The sequence below is a fragment of the Exophiala spinifera genome (genome assembly GCF_000836115.1).
Source record: "Exophiala spinifera strain CBS 89968 unplaced genomic scaffold supercont1.9, whole genome shotgun sequence".
In the NCBI taxonomy this organism is placed as follows: domain Eukaryota; kingdom Fungi; phylum Ascomycota; class Eurotiomycetes; order Chaetothyriales; family Herpotrichiellaceae; genus Exophiala; species Exophiala spinifera.
The window spans coordinates 887,388-906,789 of NW_015622521.1; the positions used below are offsets into that span (position 1 = coordinate 887,388).

Sequence of the window (19,402 nt, forward strand, 5' to 3'; positions counted from 1 at the left end):
GGCTACAGGCTACAGGCTACAGGCTACAGGCTACAGGCTACAGGCTACAGGGAGTTATCTGGACTAACTTAGGTCTTGTTAGGGACCTGCCTAGGGGGGCAAGGGTACCTGTACTCGCACCTGTACGGGTTGCTAGTCAGCGGCGTAGCGAAGCGACCCCCCAGAAGTACTGCAACCGTGACTATTCTACCTACCAGGTTGGGTATAGCAAAATAGGCATGCCCGCCACAGCCAGTTGTTGCCGACGGTGTGCGAGTGGTTAACTAGAGCGGCGGCCGCAATCAATGAACACCATCCTGTACCCCGTTTGCTCCTCGAATCCTCCTCCTCCTCCCCCTCGTACTGCTCCTCATTTTCCCCTTCTCGGCACCCTCAGCCCGGGTTGACCACGGCTAGTGAGACCACGCTTTTTCTTCGCGTGTCTGTGGCACAGTGCGACTCAACGCCCTGGCATTGGAGAGTCTTCTGATCACCTTTCTTGTTGCACGCGTACGAGAACATGCAGCCACCATCCTCGTATACCATTTGCCGGGCCCCTGCGCTGCACCACTGCCGCGTGCTGTTCCTCCTTCGACTCATGTGAGTGAAAATCGGAAGCTCCACGCTCCACCATCCACAAAGCATCACCACTTTGACGCCCGCGCCACCGACACCGGCATCTTTCTCCATTTCTCCCGCCGGTAACATTGCCTACCTGAGCCTCCAGACTGTGTTTTTGGTCTTGGTCTGGTTGTGTGTTCTTCACTGTTGCATGCTTCGTCCAGCACTGCATCTGGCGACGAACCCAACAAGAACTGCTCCCTCTGAGATGTGACAGCAGCACTTGCTGTTGCCGTCGTCGCTCACGGTTGCTGTCCAAGATGCTCTCCCGCATTCCCCCACAATCCCACAATGGCTACGCCGAATTTCATGAGTACGGCCAGAGGCCGGACATGCTGAATTCGCAGTCGCAGTCGCAATCGCAATCCCAGCAGCTCTCCTCAATCCTCCACTCAAACCAACAGTCTTATGAGTCGGATTCCAATCTACAGGCAGGCCGCAAGAGGAGGGAATCCGAACTGGACGGCAGCGTTGTCAACGATGCCTCGGCAGCAGTTCGCCGCAGAATCAGTCGAGCCTGCGACCAGTGTAACCAGCTGCGCACAAAATGCGATGGAAAACAACCATGTGCCCACTGTACCGATAATTCTTTGGTGTGTGAGTACGCACGAGCTCACAAAAAGCGAGGAAGGGCACCCAAGAAGGAGGCAGATCAGAACGAGGAGTCGGCCATTGCGAATGTTCCGCCCACATCAAATCCTGCGAGCATGAGGCAAGATGTTGGTGTCAGGAAATATTCCAACACTTCATACACCACACGAGATTCCCTGGTCGACATAGTTGACGCCAACGGCATGCCCTCCAACCACACTCCACCAAGTGCGACATTTGACACAGGCCACCACCCCCAGAACAATTTCTTCGCCGGTTTTGACCCTACAACGGGCATGGGCATGAACAATGGTGGTCCAATGCATGAGATAGACCAGTCTTTGGTACCCCAGATCGCACAACCCCGAACCATCGATTTTGCTGTTCCCTCCCAAGCATACCCTGCACCGTCTCTCGACTCTATGCACGTCCAAGGCGCTACCCAAGGTTTCGGCTTTCCTTTGGGGGATGACTACTCGGTAGCGTTCATGGGCAAGGCGCCTATGGTTGAGTCGCCGGACTGGTTAGCCCTGACCTCTCCCATGTTCATCAACGAACCCATGCCAACCCAACCGCGCATTACCGATACCCTCCGGTACCCTGTCCTGCGCCCTCTCCTCCCTCATATCGAGCCTATCCTTCCACAAGCTCTAGCATGCGATCTCCTGGAACAATACTTCACCAGTTCCACCTCGGCCTATTTACGACCTGCCAACCCGTACGTGCTTGGCTATATCTTCCGCAAAAAGTCCATCCTACACCCTACTGATCCTCGGCCATGTACGCCTGCGTTATTAGCCAGCATGCTCTGGACGGCTGCGCAGACCAGTGATGCCGCTTTCTTGACGAATCAATTGGACGCTCGGGCTAGGATATGTCAACGGCTCCTTGAATTGACCATCAACATGCTGAAGCCGTTAATTCACAGTCACCCAAATACGTCTGCACATACCCCTACCTCAAGTTATCCGCACCTACCGCACAATGACGCAGCACTCGGCGCGCTGGTCGTGCCATCGCAGGCGAATGGTCACGGAACTGACCGTGCACAAGTCGATAATTTGGCCACCTACATCCACCTCGCTACCGTAGTTTCGGCAAGTGAAAGGAAGGCGGCCAGCCTGAGATGGTGGAACGCTGCTTGGTCGCTCGCCAGGGAGATCAGACTCGGTCGTGAGCTGCCGCCCAACCCTGCCGAGGAGGACGGCGAAGAGAACAGTGCCACGGACGGCCATACTGTGGACGGCCGCAAAAGTTCCACCGACGAAAATCGTCGGAAGCCCAGGGGCTATGTGTCCGAAGAGGAGAGAGAGGAACGACGACGGACGTGGTGGCTCTTGTACATGCAAGACCGACATTTGGCATTGTGCTACAATCGACCCATGTTCTTTCTCAACAAGGAATGCGAAAGTTTACTGCAACCGCTGGATGATGATGCTTTTCAAGCAGGCAAATTCGAGCGGGCGTCGGATCCCGCTCGTCGAAGGCGAGGATTAAACATTGAATGTACCTCCCATAGTGTGTTTGGCTATTTCCTGCCTCTGATGGTCATTCTGGGAGAGATTCTGGATCTCAATCATGCGCGTAACCGCCCTCGGTTTGGTCCCAGAGCGAACAAGGCCAAGAACTGGGATGAGCATACCGAAGAAATTGTTCAGCAACTGGAGACCTATGGGCAAAGCTTGAAGGACTTTGAGGCTTCCGGCGGCCACCTCCCAGAAATAAGCCACAATGATGTTGTGACGCCCTCGGTTGTCTCCGCTGGAACCAACGAGTCACACAGTGCTTCGGAACTGGCTTTGCAGACCAAAACAGTGGTGGCATATGGCACGCACATCATGCATGTGTTGCACATTCTGCTGACCGGGAAGTGGGATCCTATTGCTTTGCTGGACGATAACGATCTGTGGATCTCGTCACAATCGTTTGTCACGGCGACTGGCCACGCCGTTAGTGCTGCGGAAGCCGTGGCTGAGATTATCGAGAATGATCCCGACTTGAGCTTCATGCCGTTCTTTTTCGGTGTATATTTGCTTCAGGGCAGCTTTTTGTTACTGTTATTCGCGGACAAGCTCCAAGGCGACGTGAGTCCGGATGTGGTCAAGGCTTGTGAAACCATCGTCCGGGCTCATGAAGCTTGCGTCGCCACATTGGATACTCAATATCAGGTAAGTCTCTTCTTGTATCCGGTCAATGTCAACGCCGTGGAAACTAACTTGGAATGCAGCGCAATTTCCGCAAGGTCATGAGGTCTGCGCTACAGCAAGTCCGAGGGCGCATTCCGGAAGATCTAGCTGAGCAGCAACACTGGAGGCGTGAGGTGCTCGCCTTGTACAGGTGGACGGGCGACGGTACAGGTCTTGCTTTGTGAATATAATGTATATATGATATCCCACGGCACTCACTTGCTGGCGCTGGAGATCGACCCTTGGCGGGTGTTTGTCCATAATGATGACGAATTACGGCGTAAATGCGAGCTCAACAATAACGATGGGTAAATGCACCGCGGCAGATTTCGGAGAGCAACATGACGCATTCCAAGTATCAAAGATCTGGACATGAGACATCTTGCTTAACATGACCGCAACGAAATTGTTGTGGATGGGGAGTGGAAACACGCTTCAACAACACAACCAACCTTGCGGGTCGAAAGCCTGCTGATAACTTTCTGGTGAAATTTGCTGGAGTAACTCCGCTATGTCTTGTGGCAAAGCAGAGACAAGGGTTTCACATCGTGATAAGTTTAACAGCCGTTTCGGCTTGGGCCTCGTCAGCAATAAGATAACGTGGAAATCCACAGCTTCGGACGACTCGGGGAACGGCCGACGTCTGAAGTCCAGCCATCAGGACTTCAGACTGACAAGTTTCGTTTCGTTTACTGACAGAGTGACAGTGGTGAACTATTGATTTAATGTCGCGGAGTATGTACTGTACACAGAACATATCCGAATACACTTGAAGCACCTGTCACCACTGTTGCGGACGTCCACTGTCCACCGTTGATTCCTGAGCCCGGCCCACGGCATCTTGGTGGCCTCGCTAGTCTTCCAGCAAAGGTTTGGTCGTAGCAGAAGAGGCGTCCCGAGGCGCTTTAGGCGATTTACCTTGCAGTTTCTGGCGCGTTCTATTGGCTATGGCCCTGCCAGACTCAGACACTGGCCAAAACCCAGCCAACGAACACAGATTTCCACCATCCCCCGCTGGGTTACACCGCCGTCGGTGGCACCTGTCAGGCTGCTACCCAGCACGGGATGCATGGGGAAGAGCCCATGCTAGGGAATGGGAAGGGCATCACGACTGCTCCCGGCGAACAGAAGACGGCCAGGGAGGAAAGAGAGGAAGAGATCAAACCACGCACAGTCTTGCTGGGAAGCACCCCGAAACCATGGAATGCCTGGAAAGACATCTCTTATCACGCGACAAGACCCTAGCGACCTGAGTGAAGCGTCCTTCACCTCCTCCAGTTGCCGGACAGCTGGCGCTACCGAAGAAGGGAGTCTTTTTTGGCAAGTCTAGTGAGTCTCGTCTCCTGTTGCCGACGTCTTGCCCCTCCTGCTGCCATCCCCTCGCTTCGTTTTCAAGATCGCAACTGTCAATGTTTGTCGATCACGTACACTTATCGTCGCATAACATTCTCCCTGCCTTTCTTTTCCATCTTTTCTGGTCACTTTCTCTCGTTCGAATCATCGATGTCCGGCTATTGCGCAACCGACCGAGTGACGTGCAGAGATGAGAACGACACTCGTTACGTCTCACCCTTGTCTGTCTTTTTGATTTCCATTACGAGCTCCAAAGGATAACTGACTGGATCCCTGATGATCATCAACCCGCCCCAGCCTCCCTTACTTGGACTGTAATCACCGATCGTCTCTCGCTTCTGCGGATATTCCTGTCGAAAACCATTCCAGCTTGTCGTTAATACGGCTGCTACCGGAGCTGTTTTACGTCGCACCTACCAACCTGAAAATCTACGAACAACTACGAACGAGTGGTCGACGACATCCAGCGGACTGGGTCTCCCAGCCGTGGTGCTGACGGCATCGACCAAGGACCCTTCATACTGCGCTGGAGAAAAGTCCGTGGTCGTCAGTGCGCATTTCCAGCCATGCCCAGCCTACCTCTCTCCCCTGCGGCTCGTGCACCGGGTGAGTTGTTCCTGTCTCAGTATATAGTTTTATCTTATCATGGGGAACCCCAACTGCTGTCGAATACGCGACGGCCGCGCCAGCAATTCTTTGGTGATGGTGACATTGTATGGGAGGCTTACGAGCACACCCACTGACCCCATTTCTCCCCACTGGTTTGGCCATGTTACCCGCGGCACACCTATCTGGCTGGTTACATATGTCTAGATTGCTAACATGCCTTACGTTTTGTCTCTTACAGATGATTTCGATATGGCCTTGTTGCAGAAGTCTCTCAAGCAGCGACAACGCCATGCCGTTCGAAACAGCGGACACGTTGCAAAGCTGACACCTGCCGAAATCCGGTCTCTCAACCACAACGCCCTCGCCTCAGCAACTGGTAGTCAGTCTAGTGCAAGAGGGTCGATGCACTCGACCTCAAGGCGCTCAACTAATGCAACGCCACCCACCACACCGGAGGATCATTCTCCTATAAACCAGGCACAAAAGCACCGCGACTCGATTTCTCGAAGGTCGACGGTAGACGTCCCAACACCACCTCATACTCCAAGCGGCCATCGAAGACTGTCACAATCCAGCACCCGTAGCCACAGTCATACCCCGATCCAAGGTCATGCTCACGGCCACATTTATGCTCCTAGACCTCGAAGTCATGGTCATGCCGCGTTCATGGCTGCAAATGGGCTATCCTCGCGGCCATCGAGCTCAGGTTCTGGATCTTCGATGTATCGTGGGCTTCCCACCTACCGCGGTCCCGAAGTTACTCACCTTGGGTCAATGAACATGCTTCAACGACCAGCCGCCGATATTGTGTCAAATCCTCTTTCCTATTTCTCCAGACCTCGCCAAAGCACCATTAGTACCTCACCGGATCGCCCTCGACCTCCCCAGGAAATGCCAGGCAATCAAGCTCAGAGTCTCCGCAACAATTCCATTTCCAACGTCAGTGCGATATCTTCCCGACCTGACAGTCCGCCCAGAACAACAGATTCCCCTGTGTCGATGATGGTCAACGATACCGAGCAATTTCCATCCCTGGACCCTGCTGACGATCCACATAACCAGCCCAAAATTCAAAGTGACGACGAGCAACTTGCCGATACTGTTCAACGACAAACTGAGCAACCGGCCAGTGAGTTACCAGCTCAATCAGTTACGGAGTCACCACCAGCGGTCGAAAGAGCTCCGGAAACTCCTAAAAAGGAGCCGAAAAAGCGGTTCACTCTCAATGGTGCCCTTTTTGGTGGTGACAAATCTCACACCGACAGTCCGGAGAGCGTGGGCAAATTGAAAAAGCTTCGGAAACGTACTTTATCTTTGGGCGGCAAGAGCCCTGACAAAGAAAAGTTTCAAGCCCGAGAAGCCCCGACAGAAGACCAAACACCCGTGGTCACTTCTCCTACCCAGGTCGATGGAGCAACAATAGAAGATGACAACATGACAGCACATCCTGTGGTAGGCCCGCTCTCTGTCACAATCCCCAGCGAGTGGAAGGGAAAGCAAAAGGAAATCTATTCTGCCCCAGTCTATGCCAGATGCGCTTGCTGCGGGAAATTGAAGAGACCATCGGGTTATGGCAGCGAGCTGAGCCCAGTGTTGGAAAATGAAAACTTGCGCACGAAGTTCAGTTTCGAGATGGAGAGAACGCCCGAGAGCTCGAAAAGAAAGAGCTCGGATAGCATTGGGGGAAAATATACACCTATCATTCCGATAGGGGCTGGTGAAGACGACACCCGACAAGCTACCATCGAACCGCCCACTACACCTACAAACACTGTGCAGTCGCCAAGAGAGAAGGCCATGTCAAGTCCAAGAAGAGCGAAGCGTCTCTCAGATCCTCCCAAGTTTGTCCGCTTCGCCAGTCTGCATGGTCGACGCAACGACACCTCTGTCATCGATGAAGAAGAAGAGACCGAAATCATGGAGAGTGCTCCTTTGATGAGCGACGGTGACAATCTAGGCAACGAGGTCATAGTCAATGACCTGGTCATGCACGATGATGCTCTGACGAATCGACCCATAATCACGGATGCTGTGGATGTTATTCCGGCGCAGACTGCAGAAGTTGAACAGAGACCGGTTATTCTTACCACAGCGGAAATCTCCCACCGTGATTCACATGCAGGGTCGGACTCGGATATTTTCTTTACTCCAGCCCGAGGCACAACTCCAGTGTCTGACAGCGTCAAATTCAAGAAAGAAAAAGAGAAGGACAAAGAGCCGAATCCAACAGAAGAAGGAAACATACTCTTGTCCTTGCCACAGCCTTCACTGGGGCCGAACTTTGCACGTAATAGCGAGGTTCTCAAGAATTATGTTCTTGCCCGTTCGACAAGTCTGGTCTTTTCCGACGCTGGTGAGAAGACCGATCTCGGTGCAGACGAGCCCAATACGCTGCCAGCTGGGAAGGGTCATCTGCAACCTACCATGGAGGGCGTTCACAAACTCGACACTGCAAATTCAAATGATCAGAAGTGGGCTGCTGAGATCATGGCGGTCTGATCATGCACATACTTCTTCTGCTCTGTGCGGGATGCTTGAGGCTGGTTCGTCCAGCTGAGGGAGTACATATTTTGCGTTCGACATATATTTCGTGCATTTCTTGCCTATGCCTGGGTTATTTGGGAACGTCTTTCTTCAGCAAGCGAGAAAAGTTGGGAGGGAATATATCTGGGAAAATTGCATAATGCCTGTAATGAATGAATGGGTGGTGATTGCGATTTGGTCGGTGGTTAGTGAGTGTGTGTACGTGTTTTTGGTTAGCAAGCATATGCATAGAGTAGATTTACGACCACGATGTTTTCACATGGTCTGAAAGAGTCGTGGAAAGCTGAAGAACGAATCCCCATGTTCATCTCGACCCTCGGGTCTTCTGTATGTAGAGCAAAGGACGAGGCTGCGCCGAGACTTCGAAGCTGCCACGCTAGCACTCTGGAGTCTTGGCAGCTGAAAGCGAATGTCTGTTCCGTGCAGTTATCAAGCTTGTCCAAGTCTTTGCTTTCGCTTGTGCTAACGGCGCCGCAAATCTCAGATGGATCGAGACCGCCCCGGGCCTTTCATTCAGTGTCAGAGTGCTCGAGAACGATCGTTCGTATCCGGACGGCCCTTCCGAAGGCCATACCCTCCAATTCAGCGTCTACTCTCATCACCCGTGGGACAGCCTCAAAGCCTTACGAAAAGCGTTTAGAGCCTGAGAACCCCAGATGCTGGTTACTTGGCCAGGTTGGTGGATATTATTTCACCACAAACCCCGGCATGTTCCATTCGACACATACAATACAAAGCGCGAGCTGAACCACCCGGGGCCTCTTCTGGTGTCGATCGTGGCACGACTCTCGTGAGTCGTGTGCGGTGACCGTCAAACTCGTATTTGGCTTTGGGGTCCAGCAACGCCTCTCTCCAATCAATCGGTAGCGAGCTGAATTCGGCGTGCAGCCACTGATCCTTCCCGCGAATCATACTTGCTCGTTATGTTGTTGATTTTCAAGGGCCCGGGATCACTCTATTCACATTGGACACTGGGAACGGGGGCAAAGATGCATCTTCTCGTATCCGAAGATGCCTGCGTTGGTACACCAGCCCGACTCTTTGTTGGCCAGGCATCTCAATCCCACCTCTATCTCTCGTGTTCACAGACGTGTCTTGCACAGAAAGGGCTGTGCATCTCCTCCCGACCCCGGCCTCGCGGAAGTCTAGGCCGTCCAAGGAAGTTTCATCTTTCTACTCGTCCATGTTGCCTTTTTCAGCCCCCCAGAAAGCCCAAATCCTGTTTAGCACATTGACACCCTTGTCACCCTTGTCACCCTTGTCTGCGGCGTGAGTGTGTACTGTACAGAGCTACAAAGTACGAGGACCCGTATCCCACTCTGTGGCTGCTTGGTACTACTGATGCTGCCATGATGACTACGGTAGGGCTGAAAAAAGGAGGAAGTATTGCTGTCTTCCCGCCCCTCCAGCTTCTTCTTCTTCTTCCTCTGCCTTCTCCTTACTTTCAACATACCAAATCTCTCAGATAGTATTGTTTTCCCTCGTGAGACAGTCCGTTTCGAGAGACTTAGTTTTCAGTACCGAGTTTTGCAGGCGATGATGTGGTCTTCTCTGTTGTTGGTATTATCGCTGTGGTTGAATTGTTCTGTACTCGCTCAAACAGTCGAATACAGCACAGACAGTTACGGAAACGTCTACTCGTCGACAGTCTACGACAGTGCTGCTTCTGCTGCTACTACAACCGCAACTTCATTGTCATCACTATCATCATTAGATACTGCAGCCACCACAACGGCTGCTGCATATCCTAGCAGTACCACACTGTACAGTTCCTACACAACTGCCAGTACGTTTGACGGGTCAACCACGTCCCCTGGTCCGAGCAACACATCGACAAGTGTCCCTGCGATTCAGACAGTGCCGTTTACAGGTCAAGCATTACTTGTTGGAACGTAAGGAAAAGTCCATCCAGACTGGACATAGAGAGGCTGTGATCAATATTGACTGTGTGTTAGATGTGGCATTCCACAATTCACAATCATCAACTTCCCAAACGGAGGGTCTCTTGAAGTTCCTCTCGTCGGTTGTTCAGACGACAGACCAGAATGTTGCCCGTCGTTGAATTTTACTGAATTCAAACCATCACAGACAGGAAGTGGTTCAGATGATGGAGATGCATCGTCTTCCGAGTCGAGCCCTACGACTTCATGGACAGGCACAACGCCCAGTCCCACACCAACTGGGGTCGTGTCCATGTTGAGCGCAGCTCCACTTACTGTGTGTCCAAGGTTAGTATTAGTAGCCTGCGTCTGCTCTTTTTGTAAGGAATTGGTGTCATGGACGCTGGAGAACTGGATAACCGGTGCTAACGTATTCGTTAACAGCGACATGGTCGATCTCGACCCAGTATGTTGGTACGTCTCACCCTACTCTACTTAAGGTCCTGATGGAATACTGATTCTCGAATCAACGCAACGCAGTCCAAGTGGTTTCACACACTACGGACAGAGCATAATCGGCAATCAACCGTGCGTCAGCACGCTTACTACGACGGTCTACTCTCCCGCTCCGTCGGTACTGTCATCCATCACATCAGTCATATCTGCTTCGATGGCAGCGGCATCCACGACCACAACACCTACAGTGAGCGTCATAATCAATCAGTGAGTGGTGCTTCTTTTCCTTTTTGTCCATTTCCAGTCCCCCTCCAAGCGATACACACACGGGTTGTCCTTTTCCCATCTCGATGATCGTCCGATACATACGTAACACGCTTGACCGAAACTGACCTCTGCCGAATCACGACAATAGGGTATTCGCACTCGGTCTCCCATGCGCCGACAATGCGGAAGGAGAAAGTGGCAAGGACAAAACGCACCTGAGCACGGGTGCAAAAGCAGGGATAGGCGCCGGAGTAGGTGTGGCTGGGATTCTCCTCATTCTGGGCCTCTGGGCGTGTCTCGCCGTCCGTCACCGTCGGCGCAAGAAGATGCGCGCTCTGGAGGCAGCGGCAACGGCGGCAGGTGGTCCTATTCGTCCTGGTGTTGTTGTCGATTCTGCTGTCGCAGCACCACCAGGAGCATCAGCCTACACCGCGGCGGCAGGACAGAATCCCAACGGTGACTTTGACTTCAACAATGACAAACTCAAACACATGTCTACTGCCACGACGATATCTCCTCCACTACCGGGCAGTCCTCGCCACCCTCAGCAGCAACAAATGAGTTACAATAATACTTACATGGGTGGTGGTGGAGGAGGAGGAGGAATCTACGGACAGCCACAACCACCACAACACGGGTACAGTCCTGCGTTCGGATATCCCCAATACCACCGTCCGGAAGATCCGTACGGTGTCCCCGTTGGTGGTGTACCTTTCGGTGGAGGTGGACCAGGTTATTACCCGCCGACATCTCAATCTCCTCCTCCTCCTCCCCCGATGTACCCTCAAGGCGGATACTACGCCGCCGCTACAGGCGGACCTCACTCTCCAGCATTGCCCTTACCGGCTGAAGTCGACGGCGGTGGCGGCGGCGGCGGCGGATTATTCGATGCTTCCAACAGTCATCCCCGTCGTACCAGCGCCTCCACCGCCACGGCCGTCAACACCAACACCAACAACACCACCGTGTCCGGCCCGACTTCAGCTTCCACCGGTTCTGCAGCGCCCGTCGGACAAAGCGATCCAACTGCTGCAGTCGCTGAACTGGGAGACGGTTCGTCATACTCTCGCCACGCCTACCAGCAGCAGCAGCAGCAGCAGCAGCAGTAGCAACAACAATGACAACAACAACCACCGCCTCCGCCGCCACACAATCGATGAGGCAGTGCATGGATGAGAAGACCAAGCTCCAAGTCCGCCCAAAGCCACTTACTTACTCACTCACTCACTCACTTTACTCACTTCCTCATTCACTTACTACCAACCGACCTATCGATCAATCAATCAATCAATCAATCGACAATCCAGCCAGGTACCTCCTTCTCGCGGCGTAGTCAAACTACGAATCAACCAAATAATCCACCCCTTCTCCTTCTTCTTCTTCTTCTTTCTTACGGCGCACTCACCGCCAATCAATCAAACAATCGATAATCCGTATCTTCTGCTTTTTTAGCGTGCGTACTCAATAAGAAACCGGGACAATCTTGGGGGGGAAACAAAGAGGCCGTCATCACCGGGCTCGGGTGGAATGCAACCCATCCGCAACACCACCACATGTGAGATGAGCATTAGGCGGGAGGAGGAATTTTTGTGCTTTGCTCCATCACCCCACCGCCACACATGATCAGGACAAAACACACACATCTACAAACAAAAAACATATAAACTACTCGAGTGGCTACCTATGTAGCGAGCTGTATGAGTTACTCTGCACTCTGTACCTATGTACTGCTTAATTAGTCCACGCTGTCTTCCTTCATACCACCATGTTCCATATCCGCTACTTATGTACGGAGTACCCTCTCCAAAACAACAACCCTATTTTCATACTCCTTCCTGTACACTAACTAGTACAGATCGCTGGTATCCAAAACACCACCCTTCCCAGGTAGGTGACTGATCCCACCATTCCTCCTCCTTCCCTGCCGATTAGCCAAAATTACATTTCGAATATGTATACTAACCGCTGAATAAATCATGCTCCTCCTTCCGCCCCTTTAACGTGGCCCAACGTACGATGTCGTGTATCTCCAATGCCAACCGCCACAAATAACGGGACAACAGAAGACTGTTCCGGACAAGGATGCTCGCTTCTTCGCTCATAACCCCAAAGAGGACAAAATTCGAAAGGAAAGAAAGCTGCCGTTACCTCCCTCACCTGCGCCCAACCTCGTTGCTCGCTGTTGAAACAAAACGCCGTCGCTGAATCGCTGAAAGTGTATATTTACGCTTCTTCACAAGAAATCAGCCGCCGATTTGTGGTTTTTGACACCCGAACCATGTCCCCGATCATGGTTCCAAAGCTTTGCTGGCACGTCGAATACGATCGTCCCCCAAAGCGGCCAACCAAAGACATCGTTCGATAATACCTTGTACTGGTGCGAAGGTGTATCTTGAGCTTGCATCAATTAGCCTCAAAAGCCCCTTGACAATAGTTGCCGTTGTGCGATAACGCTCAAAGTTTATCAAAGTCTCTTGACCACGTCCACCAGGGATGTGGGTCGGTTTTTGTGCGTTGTAGGTCAAGTCATGCACATATAAACCTAGTTGTCAACATTAGCATGGGTATTATTGTGTCAAGACTTTCTGCGACTCACCAATAAAAGGAATACAGCCGTCACTGAGATCAGCTGATTCCATCTCCAGACGAAGATCATGGAAGTTGCGAATGGGTTGTACAAGCGCCTCCATGTGCTTGAGCAGAGACTTGTCCGGACTAGAGACCATATCCCAGGTCTTTGTAAGTCGTGTGCAGTCCGTCGATGTGAGGGCTATAGTTAGCTGCAGCATGGTTGCGTAATTATGCAGTCTTCTCGCATGAGCTGCGACGTGGATGAATTTCGTAATGACTCGTGCTCGTTCGTAGATATCATGGGTGAGCACAATCTCGGACACCGCCCACTTAACGACAAGGTTAAAGCGAGTGATGACCAAGTCAATACCACGAATACTTCCATCAGCAAGACATTCAACCCAGTCCAAAACGTCCGCAGCCTTGTTATTCCAATGCATTTCAACGAGGTCAGACCATTCGACCTCACAGAGCGCCGACTTCTCGACCAGAGTCATCTGCTGAGCAAGGACTTGTGAGTCACATGCAAGGACAAATGGTAAGTGAGCCGGACCAGCCGGCAGTCGCGTTATTATCTGAGACGACGAACCAGGAGCCCGAAGTCCTGGACGAGCAAGAGATGCTGGTGCCTGCGACGGAACGGTACCGGTCTGTGGGAGAGGATCCGACACTCTAGTGGTGGGTTCCGGAACGTTGAGATTGACCACCGAGGCGTACGTCAGAGGATGAGCAGGGATCTCCAGTCCAGAGATGGCGGTTCCTGGTGCAGCGAGCATCGGAGACATAGAGCGTCCTATCATCTCGGAGTAATTGATAATATCGACCGAAATCTCGGACGACAAATCAGACAGATTTTCATCCTCGTCCAGCAGAAAGGATCGATTACTATCATTGCCAGCTGTCTCTGGTCTAGGGAAGCTATGCCGTGATTTGGTTGCACTGGGTGGCGGTCCTTTTGGCAAGTGGAACAATTGAGGAGGATCTTGTGCCCAGTAACCAGGAGCAATAGGAGGAGGCCTGTGCTTACTCTGAGCAGGCACTGCTTCAGTAGCGCTGTCGTGAGCCGTCTCGCGCCTGAGCAGCGGGAGAGAACCATATGAATCTTCAGAGTCGGCCACAGACTCGGTGGGCAGCCCAAATATTGACGATCTTCGAGAAGACGATGGTTTGATCTCCAAAACCTCGGGTTTCTCTGAGATCAAATCTTCCTGGCTGTCTTCAGGTCCTAGTTCTTGTACTGTCTCATGTACTACACGCTCTTCAGGTCTTCGCTCAGCAGTGATTGAAGGCTGCAGTGGCCCCTCGAGTTCCAACTGTGATGTCATCCTCAAATCTGGCAAGGACCTACGATGTCCAGCCATGTCATGAGGGTGCCGGTCGATCGGAGGTGATTTCTTCTCATACGTTCCCTCTAGTTTCATGAGTGTCGCTTCCAACCCACCGTCGTCGTCATCGGGGATGGCAGAGAAACCTGCCACAGCAGCTTCGAATGAAGGGCGAAGATGCTGGGAAGAGTGGGTATTGATCATCGAGATCGGCTTTCCAGGCCGTGGCCCTCCTTCCGAAGCACGACGGGTTACCGTCTTCCTGAGTAACAAAGACTCATGGGAAGATACAGACGCAATGCTGGCAGTATAGAGGGAAGAGTGGTGAATCGCCTGATCGAGCTGCTGAACATTTTCCACTCGTCGCAGGTTGCCCCCAGGCCTTCTCCTCAAGGTCTGGGCTGGTAATTTGTTGTCTGGATGAGATTTCGCCTCTTCGTGCGATAGTCCACCGTCGTCATTGACTGGACTAGCATTTTCCTGAAACTCAGTATCCTCCGTCATTGGTCTAGGAATATCAAGGGAGCCGCTTCCTCCCCGTACTGTGCCGGAACTAGCGGTAGTAGGCGAAAGTGGACGTCTGTCCAGTGAGAGGTCTTCAAATTCATGCTCGCGTTGCACAGGTTCAGGTAGTAGCGGACTACTCGTCAGCTGCTCAAGGGTGTCGTTGCTTCCAGCGCCCAAGCCCAACTGGTTTCCAAAGAGATTAGAGCTTCGCTGAGTGGCAATCGCATCGAAACTATCGTCGCTCATCAGTCCATCATCGCCTACCGGTACCTCTGGAGGCAGTGGTATCAAGGCGGGATCTTCATGCAAAGAGCCTCGGCTGTCCGCCTGAAGAGCACCAGCCATGACAGGCAGATCGAGGCCTGTTCCATCGACGATCAAGATTGAACCGCTTTGAGCGGTGGCATGACTGGTCATTCGCAGCCTTTTGTCTTGACTGTCATCCATATCCATCGCTTCAAACGAGGTTCGTTTGCCCAGTAGGGCACTATAATGGACTTGACGTTTGGTGGGAAATGTAGTCTCGTAATTCTGACATACTGCAGCGCACAGAAGATCAATGCGGACCTCGGCTTTCTTCACCTTGGTAGGCACAGCCTTGCCCCGAAGCTCATCATATGACTTGGAGACGTTTAGAGGCATTGGCGCCTTGTGAGTTCTAATTGGAACGTCGGTCGTAGATTGTGAAACACTCATCAGTGTCACGTCGGCGTGTCCGTGCCTGTTCCCGAGGACTTTTCGCAGAGACCCAAATATGTTCCTGCCCATAGGCTGCGTGATCCCGTGGCGTCCGTGTTCCTTCCTTTGCGGGCCTTGTGAATCGCCAGACTGCGTATTGCTCAGGGACTGCGTGGAAGCTGATGGCAATATTTGCACAAAGGGACCGCTAGGACTATAAAGGAGACCTCTGATCATGTCGCCATCCTCGAAACCGACTGCGGGGGTTTCGGGTTCAGTCTTGCGAGGAGTATGCTCACGATTACTATCGATCGAGCTAGGTCCCCGCCTGTGACCCAACACTTTGGATACGGAGTTGGGCTGCGTGTTCACTTGCAAATTGGAGGGTGCATTTTTCCGCCTGAGTTGTACGGAGACTGGGTGAGGACCTCGCGACGTTGAATCAGGGTCGGCACCCAGACGAAGAAGATTTTTGTGAGGAAAGCATGAAGTTGCCTGGAAGCTGCCGTCACTCATGAGGGAGTCCGTGACTGGATCGAAGCCTTGATCGTGATGCTGGTGCACAGAAACGGCTTCGGCCTCGAACCAACTGTGCGCCGGGCCCCGGAGAACTTCTGTCTGCGGAGTGTCGCAACGTGGATGCACTACGTGAGGCGGCCCAATCTGGGGTGTCCGGGCGCTTTCCGAGTCATCATCACCTCCAGGTTGGATGTCATTCTCCTGGTCGCCGTCCAGATCGAAATCTGCTGGGTCCCAACAAAGGGAGCAGCGCCCATTCCAGCACCGCTTGAGATCGCGCAAGAGTTTGAGGTCACTAAACCCATGCACTGGGCTTGCCTTGACATCAGCATACAGTTTATTGACTTCGTGGCAGAAACGCTCTCGAAGCCGTGGATGGGGATAGAAATCATCCATAAAATAATTCAGGATCCAATGTCGCAGGGCAGCAAAAGTCCGAACACGAATGATGCGGCCATCGTCTTCCATGCGGGCAATGGCCCAGCGCAACCGTGCCATCAGGAGATCCAGAACCGTGGATGTGGACATGTAGGACCGAAAAGTCAAGAAAAAGTCAGAGACCAGTTCATAATCCATGAAGGAGTCAGAGGAGATCTGGGCAATGATACGTGCTGGAGTGGCGGCTGTTATCTCCCTCACATTCTGACAATACCGAACCACCGAAGGATCGTCATAGACTTGGGTCAAATCATCGAAGACTTCGGGCGGAATGGAGGTTGCCGATGTGGACGTGGTTGCCGAGGTTGAGTTGGAAGAGGTCGTAAGCTGCGACTTTGACCGTTGGCGACCTGCGGGCTGCCCGGGAATGGCGGCGTCCAGCTTTGCAAATGCCTTTAAGCTGGACGCTGGCGGAGCACCAAAATATTGGTCGGCCTGCATGAGGCCTGGCGTGGGTGTCATATCTGAAGGCGTGGCCGATCCTATCGTGAATGACGAACCGCGCAGCATGGGAGTGCCTTGAGTGCTGAAGCGGAAAGTGCCAATGCGGTAGTGTGGAATGGGGACCTCGAGAGTCGGCAGACCTTCATCCTCCTCCTCTTCCTCAATGGACTGACCGGCTGTGCTGGGCCGGCCATTCTCAGGACGGTGAATGACGATCCTCACAGTCTTTGATTTGGACGCTGAAGGGGATCGACGACGTTCCTCGACTGTTGAAAAGGACTGCGAGCGAACATGATTGGGTATGGCGACCTTTCTGTCCGACGATCTGACTCGTCTGGGGGAAGCCGAACGGGTGTGCGAAGTGACTGACGGGTTCGACACAGGTTTCTGGTCCGTCAAAGTATGGGTTTCATGTCCCAATGCTGGCGGCGCCGTGGTCGGCAACCTGGGGGGAGATATTGCAGAACGTGGGTGGGCTTGTTTCGCGGATGGCCTACGACAGGTTAAGATTTCAGCTTGTTGCGCGCAAAGGCAGCACTCACTTGAGGTACAGGATTCCGCCAGTGCCCACGTTGCCTACCGTGAAATTGCGACCCGATCTTGTGTCGGGGATCGTGTCCAACGGTTTTGTCTTCTTGGAAGACCTGGCGGATCGTTGTCTCAAGACCTCTGTACTGTTCTTCACCCGCTTTAATGATCCCACTTTCTTCTTGCCACTGACGTTCGGGGCAGAATTGTTCCTAATATGCCTTCGCGATACGTCGCTGTCTGCAATTTTGGCGGTCTTTCTTGGACTGGAGCCATGTTGCGAGGTCTCGGGTACGGTCGTGGTGCGGGTGGTGCCTGTGATGTGGCTTGCGATAGCCGGGTCCAGCGAAATCAGCGACGTGCGAGTGCTGACGGTCGACTCGGAGACCATGGCGGTCATGAATCAAGGTAGGAATATAGAGAGGATGCCGCTACAACCATGGTCATCGGCGGAACAATGGATCAAGACTGAAGCCTGCGCAAGTTTGCTTCAAGGCATTTCAGCGACGGACATTGACCAGGTATCCATTGATCTCGGTAGGACGTTACGGGCAAACTCGACACAGCACAGTAAACCCGATGGCGACTTCTTCGAGGCAAGGCGACCAGTGGCAGAGGTATGGGCTAAATCTTGATTGTGTAATGTTTAGGCGCAAAGGGTCGGACAGAGCCGAGGGCCGGATCACAGGACAATCAATACTCGTACTCGTGGGATATGGGGTGCTTGTACTGCGTGGTTCTGGTCGGGGGTTTCGAAGGAACGTGCGATTCTGTCGTCGAAGAGGCCGGAGGAAATGGCGTCGCAGCAGGAGAGGCAGAGAAAGAGTAGGTGTTGTGTGTGGGTGGGAACGAGAGATGTGGGCGGGAGGACGCATGTACTCGTACTTGGGTGGTTGTATGGGGAAGGCACGACGAGAGACCAAAGGTACGGGACCTGGACAGTGGACAAAGACGACGTAGTAGGACTCGTGTAGTACAACAACTGACAGCATTGACAGAAGCATGAACAGGGCCACTAACTTAGTTAACTTGACTTGAGTCCTTCCACCCGAGGCCTAATGGGCCTGGAGCAGCCTTTCGAGCCCGAGGCGATCGTGATAGGTGCGCGGACCTACCTGACCACGATATCCTAGCCGAGCCTAGAGTTTAGTGGCCACCTACGGCCTACGGGTGCGGAACCCTGTCCTTGGGGGGATCGAGTCATCAGTAGGTACCTACCTAGCAAGTACCAGTACCTACTGTCAGGTCAAATCTAGCTGGCTATTGCATTGTAGGTACCCGAGCGCCGGGTATTTGGTACATACTTTGTATACTGTCAAGGTACTAACTAGTTAGCTAGGGCTGCTTGTACGGAGTAGGCTGTGGCGAGATGCTCCGTATTAATACTTGTATCAACGATATTGCCAGGACTCTCGTCGCGTCTTTAACCGAGTCTCAGATGAGATTACATCTCGTGTCTTTCACAGCTGTTCACACTCACTGATCATCTCACTCGGGCCGCTCCAACGCGTGTCGAGAAGCGAGCAGAGTCCTGTACGAGTACTAGTCTAGTATCTTGCCCAAAGTATTTTCCTGCATCTATGATCTACCCTCAACTCATCCTCAGCTGGAATTGATCCTCGTACAAGTAATTTCTCCGTCTCTCCCTCGTCAATTGGCTGCTCCTCGTGTCTTTTCCTACCAATGACACCTTGTAGCAGGGAACCGAACAGTAACCACATGCTGGGCCCTGATGCTGGCGTTGAGTCTAAGCCAAAACAAGGGAACCGCCCATGCACGCTCTGAAATTCATCGGATCAAGATTCTTTCTTCACGTCGACCAGAAGTTCTGAGGACTGATTGATTTCGATTCAGAGAGTCCTGGGCTCCTCGTTTGCACTGGTCCCTTTTGGTACTAGACCACGTG

At 52.7% G+C, this 19,402-nt stretch overlaps 4 protein-coding genes across 4 annotated transcripts; 3 read left to right on the top strand and 1 right to left on the bottom strand.

Moving 5' to 3' along the window:
• Window positions 1-860: 860 nt before the first annotated feature.
• Window positions 861-3,562, top strand: PV08_11356 (uncharacterized protein; the record flags this gene model as incomplete). The annotated part of the gene is made up of 2 exons (XM_016385666.1): window positions 861-3,359; window positions 3,419-3,562. The coding sequence occupies 2 exons, from the start codon at window positions 861-863 to the stop codon at window positions 3,560-3,562; spliced, it is 2,643 nt and encodes an 880-aa protein (XP_016230610.1).
• A 1,990-nt stretch (window positions 3,563-5,552) lies between these two features.
• Window positions 5,553-7,838, top strand: PV08_11357 (uncharacterized protein; the record flags this gene model as incomplete). Its single annotated transcript, XM_016385667.1, has 1 exon — window positions 5,553-7,838. One exon carries the CDS (start codon window positions 5,553-5,555, stop codon window positions 7,836-7,838), a length of 2,286 nt encoding a protein of 761 aa, XP_016230611.1.
• Window positions 7,839-9,422: 1,584 nt separating this feature from the next.
• On the top strand, window positions 9,423-11,595 carry PV08_11358 (uncharacterized protein; the record flags this gene model as incomplete). Its single annotated transcript, XM_016385668.1, has 5 exons — window positions 9,423-9,775; window positions 9,839-10,111; window positions 10,208-10,237; window positions 10,304-10,486; window positions 10,635-11,595. The coding sequence occupies 5 exons, from the start codon at window positions 9,423-9,425 to the stop codon at window positions 11,593-11,595; spliced, it is 1,800 nt and encodes a 599-aa protein (XP_016230612.1).
• Window positions 11,596-12,774: 1,179 nt separating this feature from the next.
• PV08_11359 (uncharacterized protein) lies at window positions 12,775-17,887 on the bottom strand (the record flags this gene model as incomplete). Its single annotated transcript, XM_016385669.1, has 3 exons — window positions 12,775-13,028; window positions 13,083-17,461; window positions 17,511-17,887. The coding sequence occupies 3 exons, from the start codon at window positions 17,885-17,887 to the stop codon at window positions 12,775-12,777; spliced, it is 5,010 nt and encodes a 1,669-aa protein (XP_016230613.1).
• Between the last annotated feature and the right edge of the window lie 1,515 nt (window positions 17,888-19,402).